A 17,652-nucleotide genomic window follows, 5' to 3' on the forward strand; every position below is an offset into this window, starting at 1 on the left:
GCCTCAGCTGTCATCCAGAAGTTGTGTTTCTCATTAAGAAAGAGATTGACTGAGAGATTTTCAAGTGAAGAGAGAAAAAGACTCTTCTCTGTATTTTCGATGATGCTGTGAGGGAAGAATGACAATCGGAAGACAAAAAAGGAGAAACAAAGTACACTAACAAGCTGTCTCAATCTCCACAACATCTACAGTGAAAACTGCATGTCATCAACATGAAAACAAGAATCATCTAACAAGACAGTCTTGCCAAAACAGCACTGATCTCTGATCTACTTTCAAGCATACTATATTCACGGACGGACCTATGCATTAATGGATGTGGTTTTGAAAAGATGAAAATTGAAGAATATTATCCAGGTGACAAACCAACACACACACACACTTAAAACAATACATCTGGCTTCTCTTTAGATTCAACTAGACATGAAATTGCCATTTAAACTGAGATGTGTGAAAGTAACTCGAAAGGCGTCTTGGAGAAGTCACGTGAGAAACTGTTAATGGAGGAACAGTAGACATGGTCAAGTTGCATGAAAGTCCATTTGTGGTCATAAAAGCTTGATTTAACTGGAAAATTGGCCTTCGTCTGTCAAATAAGCCAGCCTGAATATTTCACAGCACTGATGAAAGAGCTCGGAGACATATGTGAAGCATAACTGTACAGGTCCAGATCAGATATAGTGTGTAATGTGAAACATCTGCATCATGGGGGATAATTTAAATATGCACACAGTTTCAGTCAAAAGCTGGACATGTTTCTCAATATTGTAAAGACTTTTGGCTTATTCATACATGATTGATTTTTTTTTTTTTTTTTTTTTGATAAATATAAATAAACATTATATTATCTATAAATATGCACAACTGTTTAGATGTTTGATGTCGGTACGATTTTTTTAAATATTTTGCAGCATTTGACTAAAATCACAGTAAAAGTTGTAATATTGTGAAATACATTAAGACTTAAAATATTTATAATAACTGTTTGCTATGGTGATATTTTAAAATGTATGCATTTCTTCATGTGATACATTTTTCAGCATCATTACTCCAGTCTTCAGTGTCACATGATCCTTCAGAAATCATTCTAATATGATGATTTGCTGCTCAAGAAATCTGATTATTAATGTTGAAAACAGTTTGTGCTGCTTCAGATTTTTATGGAATCCATATTTCTTAGGATTCTTTGAATAGAAAGCATTTTTTTAAAAATTGAATTGTTTGTAATGTGTTCTGTACCTTCAAATTTAAAACAGCATAAAAGTGCATATATACACAAGCTTTTCTTTCTGTTATTTTTAAAAGCTCAAAAGTGTTACATTTTTTATTTATAATATCTTGATGTATTTATGTGTGCGCTGTTATTCTTCAGTTTCTCCTATGCTCTGTTATAAAATATGCATTTTTCAGAAAACTAACTATCATCAATCTTGGCTACATTTTTTAACCCAACTTTTTGGACACCATTTCCTCTTGCTTATTCATCATCTTATTGCATAAAAAAAAAAAAAAAAAAAAAAACTTTTGTATTTCATTTAAAACTAGATAAATAAATACATAAACAAACAAAAGCATTAAATAATCCTGGGCATAATCAGCTGTCATTTCTTCTCCCTCTGTTAATTGGGCTCTGAATGGAGAGATCAACTCAATCAGATGACACGATTTCACAGTCTGTTGTCTTGACCTGCCACTCGCTGGTGACCTTTCCACTCAAAGCTAGGGCCATCTGCACACAGCACACGTCTGTGACCTTCTCCAGCAGCGCTGAGGAGCAGACACCCTCTAAATCCAACCTCATCTTCAACACCCCAACCCCGCTGAGCTCAACATCTCTCTACACTCATGTGTTATGAGCACGACATCGATCTCTGCGGGTCAAACACAGACCCGTTCTTCATGCTTCAGAGACGGAGAAAGCAAGAGAAACATGTTCCTCAGAGGAGACTGAAGGCAGCTTGTGTTTTTCATAAAGCTGATGGGTTGATTTGTTATCTGCAGAGAAAGAGCCTTGGATAAAAAAAACACACAAATCAAGCTGAAACCTTGGCACTGAAAACACACAGAAACACAAGGACTGCAAACATCACTGAAAATCACCATAAATCCATATTTCACTCAAGGAAAGACATTCGGTCAACACCCGTCAGAAACACAACTGAGAGTTTCTCTAAAGGACATTAAGTAGCATAAAGGTACTTTTCAAAGATGAGTTGTTTCCACAGATATCAACATATCATTATAAAGAAATGTAATATATATTCATAACGCTATACTTTGTGTTATATTACCTCTGCACTAAATTAAAACACAAGCTGATTAACATTGCGAAGGTGTGTCTAATACAACGCCTGAGGGTGTGATGGCAAATTTCACACCATTTTCTCTTCTGACCACTGTAATCAATATCTCTCAATATGTTTCCCTCTTTTAGAAAGTCATGGAAACACAATCATGTATTTAAAAAAAAAAAAAATTGCTAACAGAGCAATTGGGAATACAACAATTTTATTTGCTGTCGTCTCCCGTTCTCCACATTTCCAAAGGATCTCAAGTGTCAATAGTACAACTTTCAAGCATACTATATGCACGGACAGACCCATGCATGCATTAATGGATGTGGTTTTGATTTGAAGAATATTATCCAGGTGACAAACCAACACACACACACACACACACACACACACACACACACACACACACACACACACACACACACACACACACACACACACACACACACACACACACTTAAAACAATACATCTGGCTTCTCTTTAGATTCAACTACATGAAATTGCCATTTAAACTGAGATGTGTGAAAGTAACTCGAAAGGCGTCTTGGAGAAGTCACGTGAGAAACTGTTAATGGAGGAACAGTAGACATGGTCAAGTTGCATGAAAGTCCATTTGTGGTCATAAAAGCTTGATTTAACTGGAAAATTGGCCTTCGTCTGTCAAATAAGCCAGCCTGAATATACAACAATTGTATTTGCTGTCGTCTCCCGTTCTCTACATTTCCAAGGATCTCATGTGAAATGTGTCAATAGTACATCAGATGCATTAAGCCCAGCTCACACAAAAGTCACTTTCAAATAAGGGTGCACAATACCTTTTAAACAAAAATGTCAGATTTTGTCGCCAACACCAGTTTACAGCCCATTACAGACATACTGGCCACACATAAAAGTGCCAAATGCACCAACAGTCATCAGTGTCTCAACAGTGCTATACAGTTCATTTCACACACACACACACACACACACACACACACACACACACACACACACACACACACACACACACACACACACACACACACACACACACAATATATATAGCAGTAAACATTTGAAGTGGATTAAAACCTTTCATCAAAGTTATACGAATTTTGAACAATACCCGTTCTTGTCTTATTGATGAACTTTTTTGATCCACTTCAAATGCAGACTAATAATATATATATATATACACACACACACTCTTCTCCATGTTCAGCCCTGCTGAATCAGAAAAAAAATTTAATTAATTAATTTTCTGATGGCAGTCGTAAAATAACCTCTCATAACATCTCCAGCAGATTTTAACACATCACAGTGACATTCATTTGATATGTGACTTACTTCACACTTTAATTTTAGAACAAGGATCTTCAAACATCGACTCTTCACCAGACAGTGTGGCATATGATTCCCTTAGCCAGCATTTCACAGAGAAAGTGGACATTATTGGAAGCTCTAAAACTTACAGATCTGCAAATCCACGGGTTGATCTGATGGGTTCCTGAGGAAAGCTGCCTGAAAACTCACGGCTCCAGGAAGGATCGTGGCTTCATTTTACATCACGTTAAACAGATTAAAGTACAATTTGTGGATTTGCAACTGTCTGCTTATTAGCAAAAGTGCAATGTAATTGATGGAGGTTTTAGCTCGAAACGGAAGTGGAAAGTGGAAAACATTGAGCCACCAAACACTCGTCGTGCAAATCAACAGCCAGAACACATTACACGTTTACTGTTTTCAGTTAAAACTGTGTCGTGTAAGCGGACCCTATTAATGACTAATGATCTTTGCAATGGAAGTGAATCAACCAAAAACTAGCTTTAGCTGGAAAATAACTTTATTCTAGATCTGTGGTGAAGCCAAAAAAATCTATTACGATTTTTTTTTATAAAAAATGTTACGATAAATTTCCTATTATCACTGTAAAGCTGCTTTGAAATGATCTATATTGCTAAAAGCGCTATGTAAATGAAGATGACTTGACTTAAAATGGAAGTCACTGTCAAAATAAAGGCCGTGACACAAAGCCAAAGGTCTGCCAACGTCGAGAGTTTGTCAGGTTAGTTTTTGCGATATGTTCCACATGTTGATCCGCGTCGGGTCGTCGATGAGAGAGATCGCTGGCTTCAAGACGAAGTCTAGACGGCACAGACAAAAAGCTGTTCTAATTTTACATCATCTTCCCTGAGCATTGAAATACGTGAATATCATCTCCGTCTGGAACGAAGTGATCAGCATGATTGATACTCGAAATGGTAAGCAAGCGCTGCATTGTTTAGGGTTTCTAGGCTATATCTGCAGTTCCAGTTTAGGTTTCCCTTTTTGACTATTGATTGGCTGATGATATATACAATTACTTCCTTACACGCAGAACACACATGGCTGGCTGTCAGCTGGGGCTGAGTATCGATTCAGATGATCCGATTCGATTAGATTTCGATTTGATTTTCGATTTTGATTCAAAATTCGATTTCGATTCTCGATTCAACTCAATGAATATAGATTTAATATAAATCCTATATTTATAAAAAAAAGAACAGTGAACATAAGTTTACAAGTGGTTAATTAATAAAAAAATAAATTAAGAGCCACAAACCTGTATATTAAACTCGTTTTATTTTAGGTACACTTGGGTACATTAAAACAGAAGCCAACTCTATATTTCAAACGCATGTACAATGAATAGACAGGATTTTCACATGCCTTGATCAAACAGGATCAGGTTATGTTTAAGATAAAACAAACATAAAATCTCCCAGCATTAGCTGTAACAGAGGCTGCAAGCCTAACAGTGGAGGAAGACTAATACTGGCTTTAGGGTGATAGATAAATAAATATGGAAAATTCGATGGATCGATTCGTGGCCTTTGAGAATCGATTTTTAAACATTTAAAAAAACGATTAATCCAAAAAATCTTTTTTTTTTTGCCCAGCCCTACAGTCAGTCTTTATGGCTTAGACGCAGCCGACGCAAAGCGGCAACAAATTCGGCTTTCATCGCCACTAGTTCTCTGACGTCGACTTGGTGTGACACGGCTTTAAAGACGGGCCTGTAATGCATAACACAACAGCATAGCAGAAGGAAACCCCACCACCATCTTTCAGAACCTCCTTACCAGGATTTCTAAGGTCATAAGATGCACCGATATGAACATTTTGGTCAATAACCAATAACTCTTTACATTTGAAAGTCGATAACCGATATATTGGCCGATATCATTTTTGAGTGCCAGGTTACAAAAACAAAAGTCTCACGATTAAAAGACATATCCCAATCAATCACACAGTCATAATGATTTTATGACGGCACTTTTCTGAAGCAATTCAAAACCATCATGGCACACAGTGCACATCAGAAGAGTCTCAGCTGAAGGAAATAATCCATTATTATAACATTAAAAATGAACATATAGCCTATCGGCCGATACCAATATGGTGGCCGATATATCATGCATCCCTAGTCATAAAGACACTAAACTGCTGCTAAGTGTCTCAGATTTTTTTCTTTTTTTTTTCTATCTGTCAATAAATGATCATATTACAATAGCTCAAACATCAGAGTATTGAAATAGCCGCCTGTGTTTGATTCCCAGGAATGAACGTCTGTCAAATACACACATTCAAAATACAGTTTCTCTGATATAAAGAGGCAAAACCATTTGCTTGTAGGGTTTTCTTTTTTCATGTGTCACATAAATGTGTGAGATGATAACTATTGCACACAGACTTTTGAACTGGGGTTTTGCGAACCCATAAAAATTCATACACCTGGTAATCTTGAATCAAAGTAGCTTCCACTCTTTTTAGCAGCGACATCTCTTCTCTTCTCTGATGACGAGGGCGGGGCAACCTGTCACTCACATGAGATCAGCCAATAGCAAACCACAACCATCCAATCAATTCCCCACAGACAAAATCAAGCCCCGCCCACATTTGTTCTTGTTCGAGAAGCAGTTGCACTTGGATATACATGAAAAGACTACCACAACTTCTGTTTAATGACAACTTTAAGCAAGTATTTTAGGTTATACAAGTTTGGCAGACAGCATAAGTTGGGAACTCCTGTACTAGACCATACAAGTTGGGTTTCAACTTAACCAAAACATCAAATGTTATTGCCTATAGGGGCTTTGCGTTCCACCCGAGAACTACATTTTCCCTTTTTGAGAGAACAGAGATGGAATGTGGACATAAAAGTTATGCAATTGAAAGAGCACACATCCAAATATGGATGACAGTTACACGTTAATGAGACCAAAAACATATTAATAATTGAAATTATACATACAAAAGCTCAGTTATTTCCGTTATTATATCACAAAAGTTCACTGTTCACACTTCACGCACAAAAGTGCTATTTGTAACATGTAAATATAAAAAGTAGCAGTGGGAAAACAACAGTGAACAGTAAATCTAACACCGTCTCATAAAATCACATGATGACGCAATTTAAAGAGTCAGATATATTTATGGCAGGACAAATACCAATATAAACAACAGATATATTGTTTGTTTTTGTTTGTGTGAGGAGTTTCATTGAGATTAATCTGCTCAGACTCATGAACAAGCTCTAGCTAGCCTGTAATGTATATTCAAACGGACAACTCAATACTGACAAGCCACACTTCAAATAACAGCCGCCAAATGCTCACACTGACAGTAATTCTCCGGTCATAATTCACAAAAAAACAGAATAAATGTGTGCAAATCAGCGCATGAAACTACAGAACAACCCCTCACTCACCTCTATCTGGAAGCGCGTGCTGTTATTGAGACGACCGCTGATGTGCCTGATCAATAAACAACACATCTCATAGTATATATTAATTTATTGCACTGTATTACCTTATGATATTTTACTTATGAAAAAACCTTTATCATTTAAACTAGAAAATCAGCTTAGATCGTATATTTTAACGCTAAAGAGCGTGTATGTGTTCAGGCGCGCCTCCTGTAGCTGTTCTTGGGTCCTTGCGTCGAACTGACAGCTCTGTTTCCATCATGGCGGCGTCCAGCAGAGAGCATGTACTTTCACTCTACAGAATGCTTCTGAAAGAGAGCAAGAAATTCCCCTCGTATAACTACAGGTACTGACACGAATTTACATGTATTTATTAGCAGCACAGGCTCGTGTCATTTAAGTAATAGTGTCTGTGGCTCGTACAGGCGGATCCTGGCAGATTATGTATTATTTTGAATAAAATTAATCTCAATATATTCTTAGAAGATATGAAGCATGCATATATATACTTTCTATTCATCAAAGAATCTTTAAAAAAAAATACAACTGTTTTTAACATTGATATAACAATCATAAATGTTTCTTAGAATGATTTCTGAAGGATCACGTGACGATGCTGAACACACACATACACACACACACACACACACACACACACACACACACACACACACACGCATGCATGCATCATATCTTGAAATATATGCAGCCTTGGTGAGCAGAAGAGACTTCTTTAAAAAAAAAAAAAAACATTGTTTTTTTAAGAGTCATTTATTTGATCCATTTGTAATTATATATGTGTGTGTGTGTGTGTGCGTGTGTGTGCGTGTGTTCAGCATCGTCACGTGATCCTTCAGAGATCATTCTAAGAAGAAACATTTATGATTGTTATATCAATGTTAAAAACAGTTGCAATTTTTTTTAAGGATTCTTTGATGAATAGAAAGTTCAAAAGAATAGCATTTGTCTTAAATATAACACTTTTGTTACATTATACACTACCATTCAAACGTTTTCAAAGTATTTTTTTCTCAAATATATTAAAGAAATACATACTTTTATTCAGCAAGGATGCATTCATTTGATCAAAAGGGAAGGTAAAGACATTTACAATGTTACAAAAGCTTTCTATTTCAGATAAATGCTGGAATAGATAAATATAGATAAAACATTTTTTTTTTTTTCAAGATAAATTTCGATCCATCATTAAGGGACACAACACCATTTTCAACAAAAAAATGGAAAACTTTTTTTATGCATTTTGGCTGTTTTGCGGTCCTGAAAATGCTAAATGTAGAAAACAGGTTTCAAAGTGCAAGTTTTTGAATACGATACCGTTATCATCAAATTACAAAAGCATGAATCTGTGAAAACGGTGAAGGCAACAATACGCATGTGCGTTACGTGTTCAGTCTGTAGGTGTGCAGTGTTTCTTTGTTCAGGGACATCGCCAACTACTGGCCTGGCAGCAGAATACAGACAGTGTTTGTGGATCCATGTGAACGGGAGAGTTTTGACAATGTTGTCGTCTGTATGAAAAAACAACAACATTTTTAGTACATTATTGTCTTGTAAATGAACCCTAAGTCTAGGCCAAAGTGCAAAGGTGTCAAACCCTGCTCCTGGAGGTCCACAGTCCAAGCCCTAATTAGAAACCTGAACATGATAATCAAGATCCTCAGGGTTTATAGAAATCACAGTCAACTCTCCAGGAGCAGAGAAGGCTGTACAACCCTGAGTGTTTTCGCCCCAGGTTAACTGTGGTGATCAAGGTGAACAATGGTGATGGATCAGCTCTTCCAGGGTTTGAACCTTTTGGTTCAGTCTTTTGGTTGCCAGCCCAGACCTTTAACCACTTGCATCACCACTCAGAGTTTAATAGTATGTGAAACAGTGATACATTATTTAAATGACCTAAATTGTGGTCTAAAATTATAACATTTATTAAAAATGTTAATACATTATGATTTTATTATTATTGCACTTTTAAACGAGTTTGTCTAAAAGCCTTTGGTGAGATCCATTAATCAGTAAAGAAAGATGAGATGAGAAACGGGACGTCGTGGTTGATATTCTTATGTCACAGTGGAAAAGAAAGGTCAAGTGCATTGCTTTCTGGGAGGCAGAATCTCACACAGTGTGCTCTGTTGTGCTTCTGCATATTATATCAATATATGCATTGATATATGCATGCATATGTATACAGTGCAAAGTGTACATACTGCAGAACAAGTATGAGCAGTTTCGAAAGTGTGTCATTCGAAACATCCCCTGCTTCTCACCTCAACACTTCATCTAATATGGGAAAATCAAGCCATAATATCATTCCAGGTTATTGTTCAGATATTCTATCATCATCATTGTGCATTTATATTACAAATAGCTATAAAAGGCCTAAAGTGTTCACAGAATAACAAGCTGACAGGCAAAGGATAATATTCTCCCACCCACTCAGTTTCCATAGAGCTTTGAGTCTCCAGTGTGATTCTCCTTAAAGTCTGCCAGCGTTCGTGTTAACAGGCTTAGAGCTCTTACTTTTGTAATCCTTTCGGTTTGCCTGCATACAAATATTAATATTAATGCAATTCATTAATACCTCATTGATGAAACATTTTAGGCAGAGTGGATTTGTGGACTGTTCTTGAATAAATTCATAAAGAATTGAAAGCCACAAGGGGCCTAATTTACGAAGAGAGAATTAAGTGAATTGATATGCAAGTTATTATAGACAGTATTTTTGGTTTATCGTGTATATGCTGTCGAGTATACTGATATTAGGTGTAATTGTACATGTTGCAATGCTCACATAAAGCCATAGTTCACCCAATAAAGACACATTTTCATTTATGGGCGAACTATCCCTTTAAAGTTAAAGCACTAATGATTTAATAACACTGTTAAATGTGCATTATAATGCCTAAATTCATTGATTTTATTTTTGTTTTGTATTATTATTCATACAGTAGAATTTTTATATCGACCATTTATCAGTTATTGGCCTAATAATATAAAAAACAATTGTTGGCTTATTATTATTACTTTATTATTAATGCATACCTAAATCCATTGAATCCATAAAGTGCATTACGCATCATTAAAAATAACAAATATTACTTAAAGGGATAGTTCACTTCACTTAAAAATAAAAATTCTGTTAAAATTTACTCACCCTCAAGTTGTTCAAACCTGTGAGTTTATGTCTTCTGTTGAACACAAAAGAAGATATTTTGAAGGATGTCGGTAACCAGACAGTTGATGGACCCCATTGACTTTCATAGTATCCCCCCCCATTTAAGTTTATTTAAATAACACTTGCCTGACGGCTAATGCTACTGCTAACCCGCACGTCGCCGTCACTTCACTGAGTTGAGAAAAGCACGTAAAAGTCCTGGCAGAAAGTGATGCGTAAGGATGTAGTGTAATGACACCTATTTCAGGAATGCACTCATATTTTGTTGGTAGTACCAGTTTGCAACAATTATTAGTTAACACTAAGTTGTCAACACTTCGGATAAAAAAAAAAAAATCGTCGTTACACTACATCCTTATGCATCGTTTTCTGCCAGGACTTTTACGGGCTTTTCTCAACTCAGTAAAGTGACGTCGACGTCCGGGTTAGCGGTAGCATTAGCCGTCAGGCAAGTGTTATTTAAATAAACTCCTGATGTACTTACAAACTTTCCAATGCCTCGTTTTATGAGTACAGAACCTATTTGTACTATTGTAGAAGTTTGGTATCATTCCAGGCATTATTAGTGGGGTAATTTACCAGATACAGCCTTGGATCCGTTAGCGCCTGCACTAAACCATCCGGCTGATATCTCTAAATAAGCTCTAACTTTAATAATGTTCAACCAAGGGGAAAAAGGCTTCTGGGGGGTGTTTGGCTCGAGGTCATGGTGCAAAGGATCCTAGGTTGTTTTTACTCTGAACCATCCCTTTAACAATGGCCATCATTCTTGAAACATGAGTGAAAGAAACTATAAAATGTTCGTTAAACCATTTTTTACCTGATCTGTCACAGTGATGACGGACGGTTACGAAGAGTTTACGCAGACATCCGTTCTGCTCATGTTTCATTAACTACAGCCATTGTTTTCAGTGTAACGCTGGCCGGTTTAGCGAGAAAACCAATGTGCACGGTGCTTTTCTAACTGTGTAATATATAGTCTGTTAAATTATTCAAGGCCTTTTTTTTTTTACATGCAGATGGTAACTCATATTTGGCGTTTTTGAGATATGCAGTGTAATACACCTTCAAATGGGATTTTTTGGGGGTTGTGGTTTGAGCCGTGCGTGTGTGTGATCTGAAATTTACGCAGGAGGAAAGAAGTGAGAGAGAGAGAGAGAGAGAGAGAGAGAGAGAGAGAGATGCAGGGAGGGGAAAGAGTGAATGAAATGCAGGACAACTCAGAGCGACTGCGAGATGATTGAAAGCCGGAAACATATCAGTCAGTGAGAGTGAATGATTGAGAAGGGAGGATGAAAGAGATGTTGATTTTGACGGAAGGTAAGAAAAATATCAGATCTGCCAAGAACGAAGATTCACAAGACGCACGCAGAGAGAAGGAGAGACTCTTTTTGAGGAGAGGAAGCACATTTTCTCCACACTACACTGCAGAAAGTAGGGCATCTCTTACGTAAAGCGTCTTCCCGTTAAATATATCCCTCCCCGCGGTCCCGAGCGCCAGTGCGGAGCGATGACGACAGCCTCATCCAGACGCTCACGAGAAATAAAGCTTTAAATGCTGAAGATAAATAAGTGATCAAGCATCACAACACACGTCTCTTCTCGTCTTACTTGTCTTCTCATGTCTTATCGTCTCATCTCTTCTTTTTCTCTCATTTCTCCTCCCGCCCCGTTTCTCATTCTCTTCTTATCCTGCTTTTTGTCTCTTGTTCTTGTTTCTTCTGTTCTTCTCTTGTCTGTTCTCATCTTGTCTCGTCTATTTTCTTCTCTTCTAGTTTTGTCTCTTCTTTTTTGATTTTTGATTGATTTTTACATCACTCCTTTTCTCTCCTTGTCTCGATTTATTTCTCTTCTGTTCTCATTTTTGTTTCTTTACTTCACATCTTCCTTTTCTCTCCTTCCTTTTGTCTCTGTTTGTTTTATTTTCCTCATGTCATCTCTTCTTGTCTCCTCTAATTGTGTCTCCTTGTATCTCTTCTAGTCTCTTCTTTTCCATTTACGTCTTTTTTTCACTTCTTATCTCTTTGTTTTCTTTCCTCGTTTGTTCTGTCATTTATTTTACCTTCTGTCCTCATCTTGTTTTGTCTGGTCAAGACTCGTCTCTCATTGGCTCTTTTGGTCTCGTATTGTCTCCTCTCTTCACTTCTTGCTTGCCTTTTATCATCTCTTTTTTCTCTCATTTCTCCTCTCTTCTCTGCTTGTATCACCTCATTCCTCAGTTCTCTCTCTCCATATCTCTTCCTGCTTCTTGTCAATCCTTTTCTCTTTATCTTGTCTTATCATATCTTGCTTGTTCTTGTCTCTTCTCGTCTCATCTCTTCTCATCTTGTCTCTTACTTGCTCATCTTTTGTTGTTTCTCTCTCTTTTTCTTCTCAAGTCTTATTTCTTCTCTTATATTTTGTCTCCAGTTGCTTTACATCATGGTTTTTAGTTTATCTTGTCTTCTCTTCTCTCTTTGCCTCGAGCTATTTCTCCTTTTCTTCTTTCTTTGTCTCATCTTGTTTGTCCTTCTCCCTTTTTCTCTCCTTTTGTCTTCTATCTTTTCTTGTCTCTTCTGTCCTTGTCTTGTTTTTTTCTGGTCAAGACTCATTTTTGTCTCTCGTTGTCTCTTCTCTTCTGCTTTTCTCATTTCTCTTCTCTTCTCTTCTCTTCTCTTCTCTTCTCTTCTCTTCTCTTCTCTTCTCTTCTCACCTGGTCTCATTTCTCGCTTCTCTCTCCTTATCTCTTCTAGTCACTCCTTCTCTGTCCTCTTTTCCTTTTGTTTCTTCTCGTCTCATCTCTTCACATCTTGTCTCTTACTTGCTCAGCTTTTCTTATTTCTCTCTTTTTCTTCTCAAGTCTTATTTCTTCTCTTATATTTTGTCTCCAGTTGCTTTACATCATGGTTTTTAGTTTATCTTGTCTTCTCTTCTCTCTTTGCCTCAACCTATTTCTCCTTTTCTTCTTTCTTTGTCTCATCTTGTTTGTCCTTCTCCCTTTTTCTCTCCTTTTGTCTTCTATCTTTTCTTGTGTCTTCTGTCCTTGTCTTGTTTTTTTCTGGTCAAGACTCATTTTTGTCTCTCGTTGTCTCTTCTCTTCTGCTTTTCTCATTTCTCCTCTCTTCTCTTCTAATCTCACCTGGTCTCATTTCTCACTTCTCTCCTTATCTCTTCTCGTCACTCCGTCTCTGTCCTCTTTTCCTTTTGTTTCTTCTCATCTCTTTACATCTCGTCCCTCCTTGTCTCATCTCTTTTTTTTTCTTTTTTTTTTTTTTTTACATTCTACTGTGCTGTTCTCATCTCTTCTCACTGGCTCTTCTTGTCTTATATCTCTTCCCCATCATCTTGCCTTTTTTCTTCTCATTTGTTCTCTTATTCTATGTGCACAGATCTGTTAACACGATTTTGGCCACACTCATCATTTTTAAACTGTACTTGTGAATTTAATTTCAGGGGCAGGAAGCATCTTTAGCTAATAAAGCATGGCCCGTGTATTTACAGCTGAAGGTGTCATTAAATATTAAGCCATTATAATTGGTTCCACTTCACAGAACCATGAAACAAGTTGTTTTATGTTCTTTTAGATGCCTATTATTACTCATATTTTGTGTTGGTGAGGTGAATTAATTGTGTGTTTTTAACTGCCCATGGGTGATGCTACGCTAATTGTCGCCTACAGAACAAACTTTTGCTAATCTGCTGTGGTAAGATCTAAAGTGAGAGTTTCTGTTCATCTCCATGAATATCGTTCTCTCAGCTGCCCATGTGTTAATCACGCTCCCACCCACTACATTCAGTCGGATGCTATGTTATGCTTTTGTTTAAGGTCAGCTTAACCATATCCGACAATATGACGCATTCGCTTAAAAACACAAGCGTTTTGTTGCTCAGTCACGTGCATCATGGCTCACATTTAAGTCTGGCTACTTGGCAGAGAGGATGAGTGTCTCTCTGAGGATTCGATATGCGTAATGCTCGATGATTCAGCCATTCCTACACTGATGACAAAGACCAACTGCTTAATTGTCCAATGGCCCCAACCAGAACTCACCACAGATCTACAGATCGGTCTCTGTTTTCCTCTTGACAAATGCTTTGTCTTGTTGATGACCTTAAAGCCAGATGGCTGAAAATGCTGAAAATATCTATCAGCTTTTGCCTCGAAGGGATGATGTGAGTGGTTTATTATTAACCGAGTGTGTAATATAATGAGAAGTGATGCAAACTGAAGTATTTGTTGAGCCAAGATGGCCTTACTTTATATAGAAACATACAAAGCCCTTTATTCAATTGTAATGTTGATTTGCTTCCATGAAAAAAAAAAAAGTGTCTGAATGTTATTTTTGAAGGCCTATGATCATGTCAATCTTTTGTTTTGGCATTGCTAGGCATCATAACCTTCACAGAAAAGGAAATCATGCATTGCAACAAGCTCTTAAAATGAGTCCAAAGAGAAATGTCAAACATAAATGTTCAGAAATGTATTGATTAAAAATTTACTAATATTTGCATGTTTTAAATCCGTTTTCTGTGTTTGGAGTACCAAGCTGTTAGCTTAGCAAAATGCTAACATTAGAGTTGAGTGAATTCAGCTTGTAGTTTTAGTGAAAATGCCAGATATGTAAGACCCAGCAAGCAGAAAACCTTTAACGCACAACTCAAGGTCGTTTGCATGTAGAAATCTTAAAGCTAAAAGACAGAGAAATGTCCATGTGAAGCTAAATTGATGTGAAGCTTGACTAACATAACAAGTGGACTAGAGGTCGACCGATTGATCGGTTTTGCCACGATAACAGATTGTTAGAACAACAAATCTGCAAATATCCATATAGTTTTCCTGGTTGCGTCCGTTGCTGGAGCGGCTGAGAAGAGTCTGCTGTCATTATACAGTACGAGAGCGGCCTCTAGAGGCCAAATGAAAACTATCACTGACGCCTCTTGGAGTTTGTTTTGACACGTAAGGCGAGACACTTCAAATAGGGATTAAAAACAGTCAATGAAATGGTATGTATACAGTACACTACCATACTTGTTTTCATATCATTATAAATTAAGTTGGTAGCTTCGCACATCTTTTCTTCGCTCATGGTGACATTTCTACTAAATTATATTGCATTGCTTATTGCGTGTTTCGTTTCGTCACTTTCAAAGTGAAATGTCTAGTGAGTGGTGCTAAAAATGCGTTCAGAAAAGCCAAACATGGAGCACGTTATGTGATGAAAAAATCTAAATGTATTAGTTTACAAATCATGCACTATGGTACAAGTATTTTGAGGTCGTAACATAGTATTGTGCGAGAAATTACAAATGAAGGGATACACTAAGGGCCCTATTTTAACGATCTGAAAGCAAGTATCAAGCGCGAAACGCAAGTAACTTTGTGGGCGGGTCTTGGGCGCTGTTGCTATTATACCGGCGGGATAAATGACTCTTGCGCCCGACGCACATCTAAAATGGGTTGGTCTGAAGTAGATTCATTATTCATAGGTGTGGTTTGGGCATAACGTGAAATAAACCAATCAGAGCGTCATCTCACATTCCCTTTAAGAGCAGGCGCGTTTGTTACATGGCGGATTGCTATTATAACGGCGGATTTGCCAGGAGCGGTTCACAGCCGAGGAGACCGACGTTCTCGTCAGGGCCGTAAAACACAGAGAAGTGACATTGGGGATCATGGGAGAAACCCACCCAAATTATCTTCTGTGTAGATGAGAGAAGCAAAGTGTATGCGCGTTGTGCACACGCTACATTGATTATGGCCAAGCATGCGCCCTTAAAATAGCATATGAATAACATGCGCACTAGACTAGACCTTTAGACTAGGTTTTTCCTGGTCAGTGGCGGAATTGTTTTCTAAACCTACAAAATAGCACCAGGGAACGTTTGCGATGAAACACACCTCCTCTTTTCACTGAACCGCCCCTGGGAGCGCAAGTTAATTTCCTAATTTACTGACGTGCGTCTGTGGAGGGAAAAGTCCGCTGTGCGCTGGTGCAAAATAGCAATGATACATGTGTCGGTGTACAAAGTCAGTTGCGCTGGGTGCAAGATAGGGCCCCTAGTCTTTATTAATCAATTTTCTTCTCCTGTAATCATTATTTGTGTGAAAAGGAATGTTTTTGTCAACCAAAAGTGTTGTTTATGACTACTTTAACGTGTGTTTCATAAGGCGTAGCTTATTTATTTCCATACGTAAGCCAGAATGGACTGAATATTGAGTAATAATGTGTTAGTGTATAGATGACTTCAATGATCTGATATTTCTACATATTGTACCTGTGTTGTGTGTGTGTGTGTGTGTGTGTGTGTGTGTGTGGTTTTGACCTCAGATTTGTCACAGTTAATACACACGAGCCTGTTGAAAAAGCACATGATGTGTGCTTCAAAGCCGGCTGCTCATTTCTGACTCCTTTGAAGTGTCTGTCACTGTGATATTTCTAAAGATGACTCGCTCTTTATTTATTCTTTTTTCAAGAAACAATTTTGCATCTGTCATCTGTTGTTTTTTTAAGTGTATGATCTAAGATTTTTCAGCTTCCGCATGAGTGTGCTTCTCACCGTTCTGTCTGTCTCTTTCTCTGTGGGTTTCTCCCATTATTTTCAGATTTTCTTTCACCTCTCTGCCTTTCTCCCTTGTTTTTTCATCCCATGAAACGGTAGGAGGCTTGGATTTGGCTGTCAGAGCGTGTTGGTGGAGGTGGTTCCTCGGGTGCGGGGCGAAACTTTGATCTCGGCATGGCACTGGGCCTTCGTTTGCCCCACACTGCTCGTGTTTCCAGATGAAAAGGCTGGAGATGTGTTTCCTCCTCGGGTTTTCTCTCCCCAGAAGTGTAGATGTGCGAATCTACCTTACAGCTTAACTGGCTGTCTAATGACTCCAGCATTATTAGCATGTGGCACACACAGCACTGTCATCCGAAAGAAATGTGACTGTGTTTGTCTTCACCCAATGCGCTGTCAGCGATGCTCCTCGCCCCCCCGCCAACGTGTGATGAGCTCATTGCTTCCTTGTCAGTCAGATCTCATTTCTTAAAGGGTTAGTTCACCCCAAAATTAAAATTCTGTCATTAATTACTCTCCCTCATGTCGTTCCAAACCCGTTAGACTTTCGTTCTTCTTCGAAACACAAATGAAGAGATGAATGAAATTTGAGATATTTCTGTCCCTCCGTTGACAGCTACGCAACTACCACTTTGACGCTTCAAAAAGTTCATAAAGAGATCATAAAACTAATCCATATGAATTGAGCGTTTTAGTCCAATTTTTCTGAAGAGACTCGATTGCTTTATATGATGAACAGATTCAATTTAGGCTTTTATTCACATACAAACATTGATCAGCAAACATAAACAGAAGCTCAACCGAACCTGCGTAACACGAGAATGAACCTCATTGGTTCTTGCTGAAGCACAAACATGATGCGTAACACGAGAATGAACCTCATTGGTTCTTGCTGAAGCT

The 17,652-nt window shown here is 37.8% G+C and overlaps 2 protein-coding genes across 7 annotated transcripts in view; one reads left to right on the forward strand and one right to left on the reverse strand.

The window, feature by feature from the left end:
* Positions 1-7,106, reverse strand: part of fars2 (phenylalanyl-tRNA synthetase 2, mitochondrial) — a 151,536-nt gene extending 144,430 nt beyond the window's left edge. Inside the window, exon 1 of the mRNA XM_082184356.1 lies at positions 7,026-7,106. Within this exon, the coding sequence (XP_082040482.1) occupies positions 7,026-7,091 (66 nt within the window). The 5' untranslated portion in view covers positions 7,092-7,106. The remainder of the gene's footprint in view (positions 1-7,025) is intronic.
* A 107-nt stretch (positions 7,107-7,213) lies between these two features.
* Positions 7,214-17,652, forward strand: part of lyrm4b (LYR motif containing 4) — a gene marked incomplete at its 5' end in the record, with an annotated part of 65,345 nt that continues 54,906 nt past the window's right edge. For all 6 annotated transcript variants that reach the window (XM_082184403.1, XM_082184398.1, XM_082184399.1 and 3 more), the window contains one exon: positions 7,214-7,368. In XM_082184403.1, the coding sequence (XP_082040529.1) occupies positions 7,214-7,368 (155 nt within the window). The remainder of the gene's footprint in view (positions 7,369-17,652) is intronic.

This window comes from Leuciscus leuciscus (assembly GCF_965113295.1).
Source record: "Leuciscus leuciscus genome assembly, chromosome: 11".
In the NCBI taxonomy this organism is placed as follows: domain Eukaryota; kingdom Metazoa; phylum Chordata; class Actinopteri; order Cypriniformes; family Leuciscidae; genus Leuciscus; species Leuciscus leuciscus.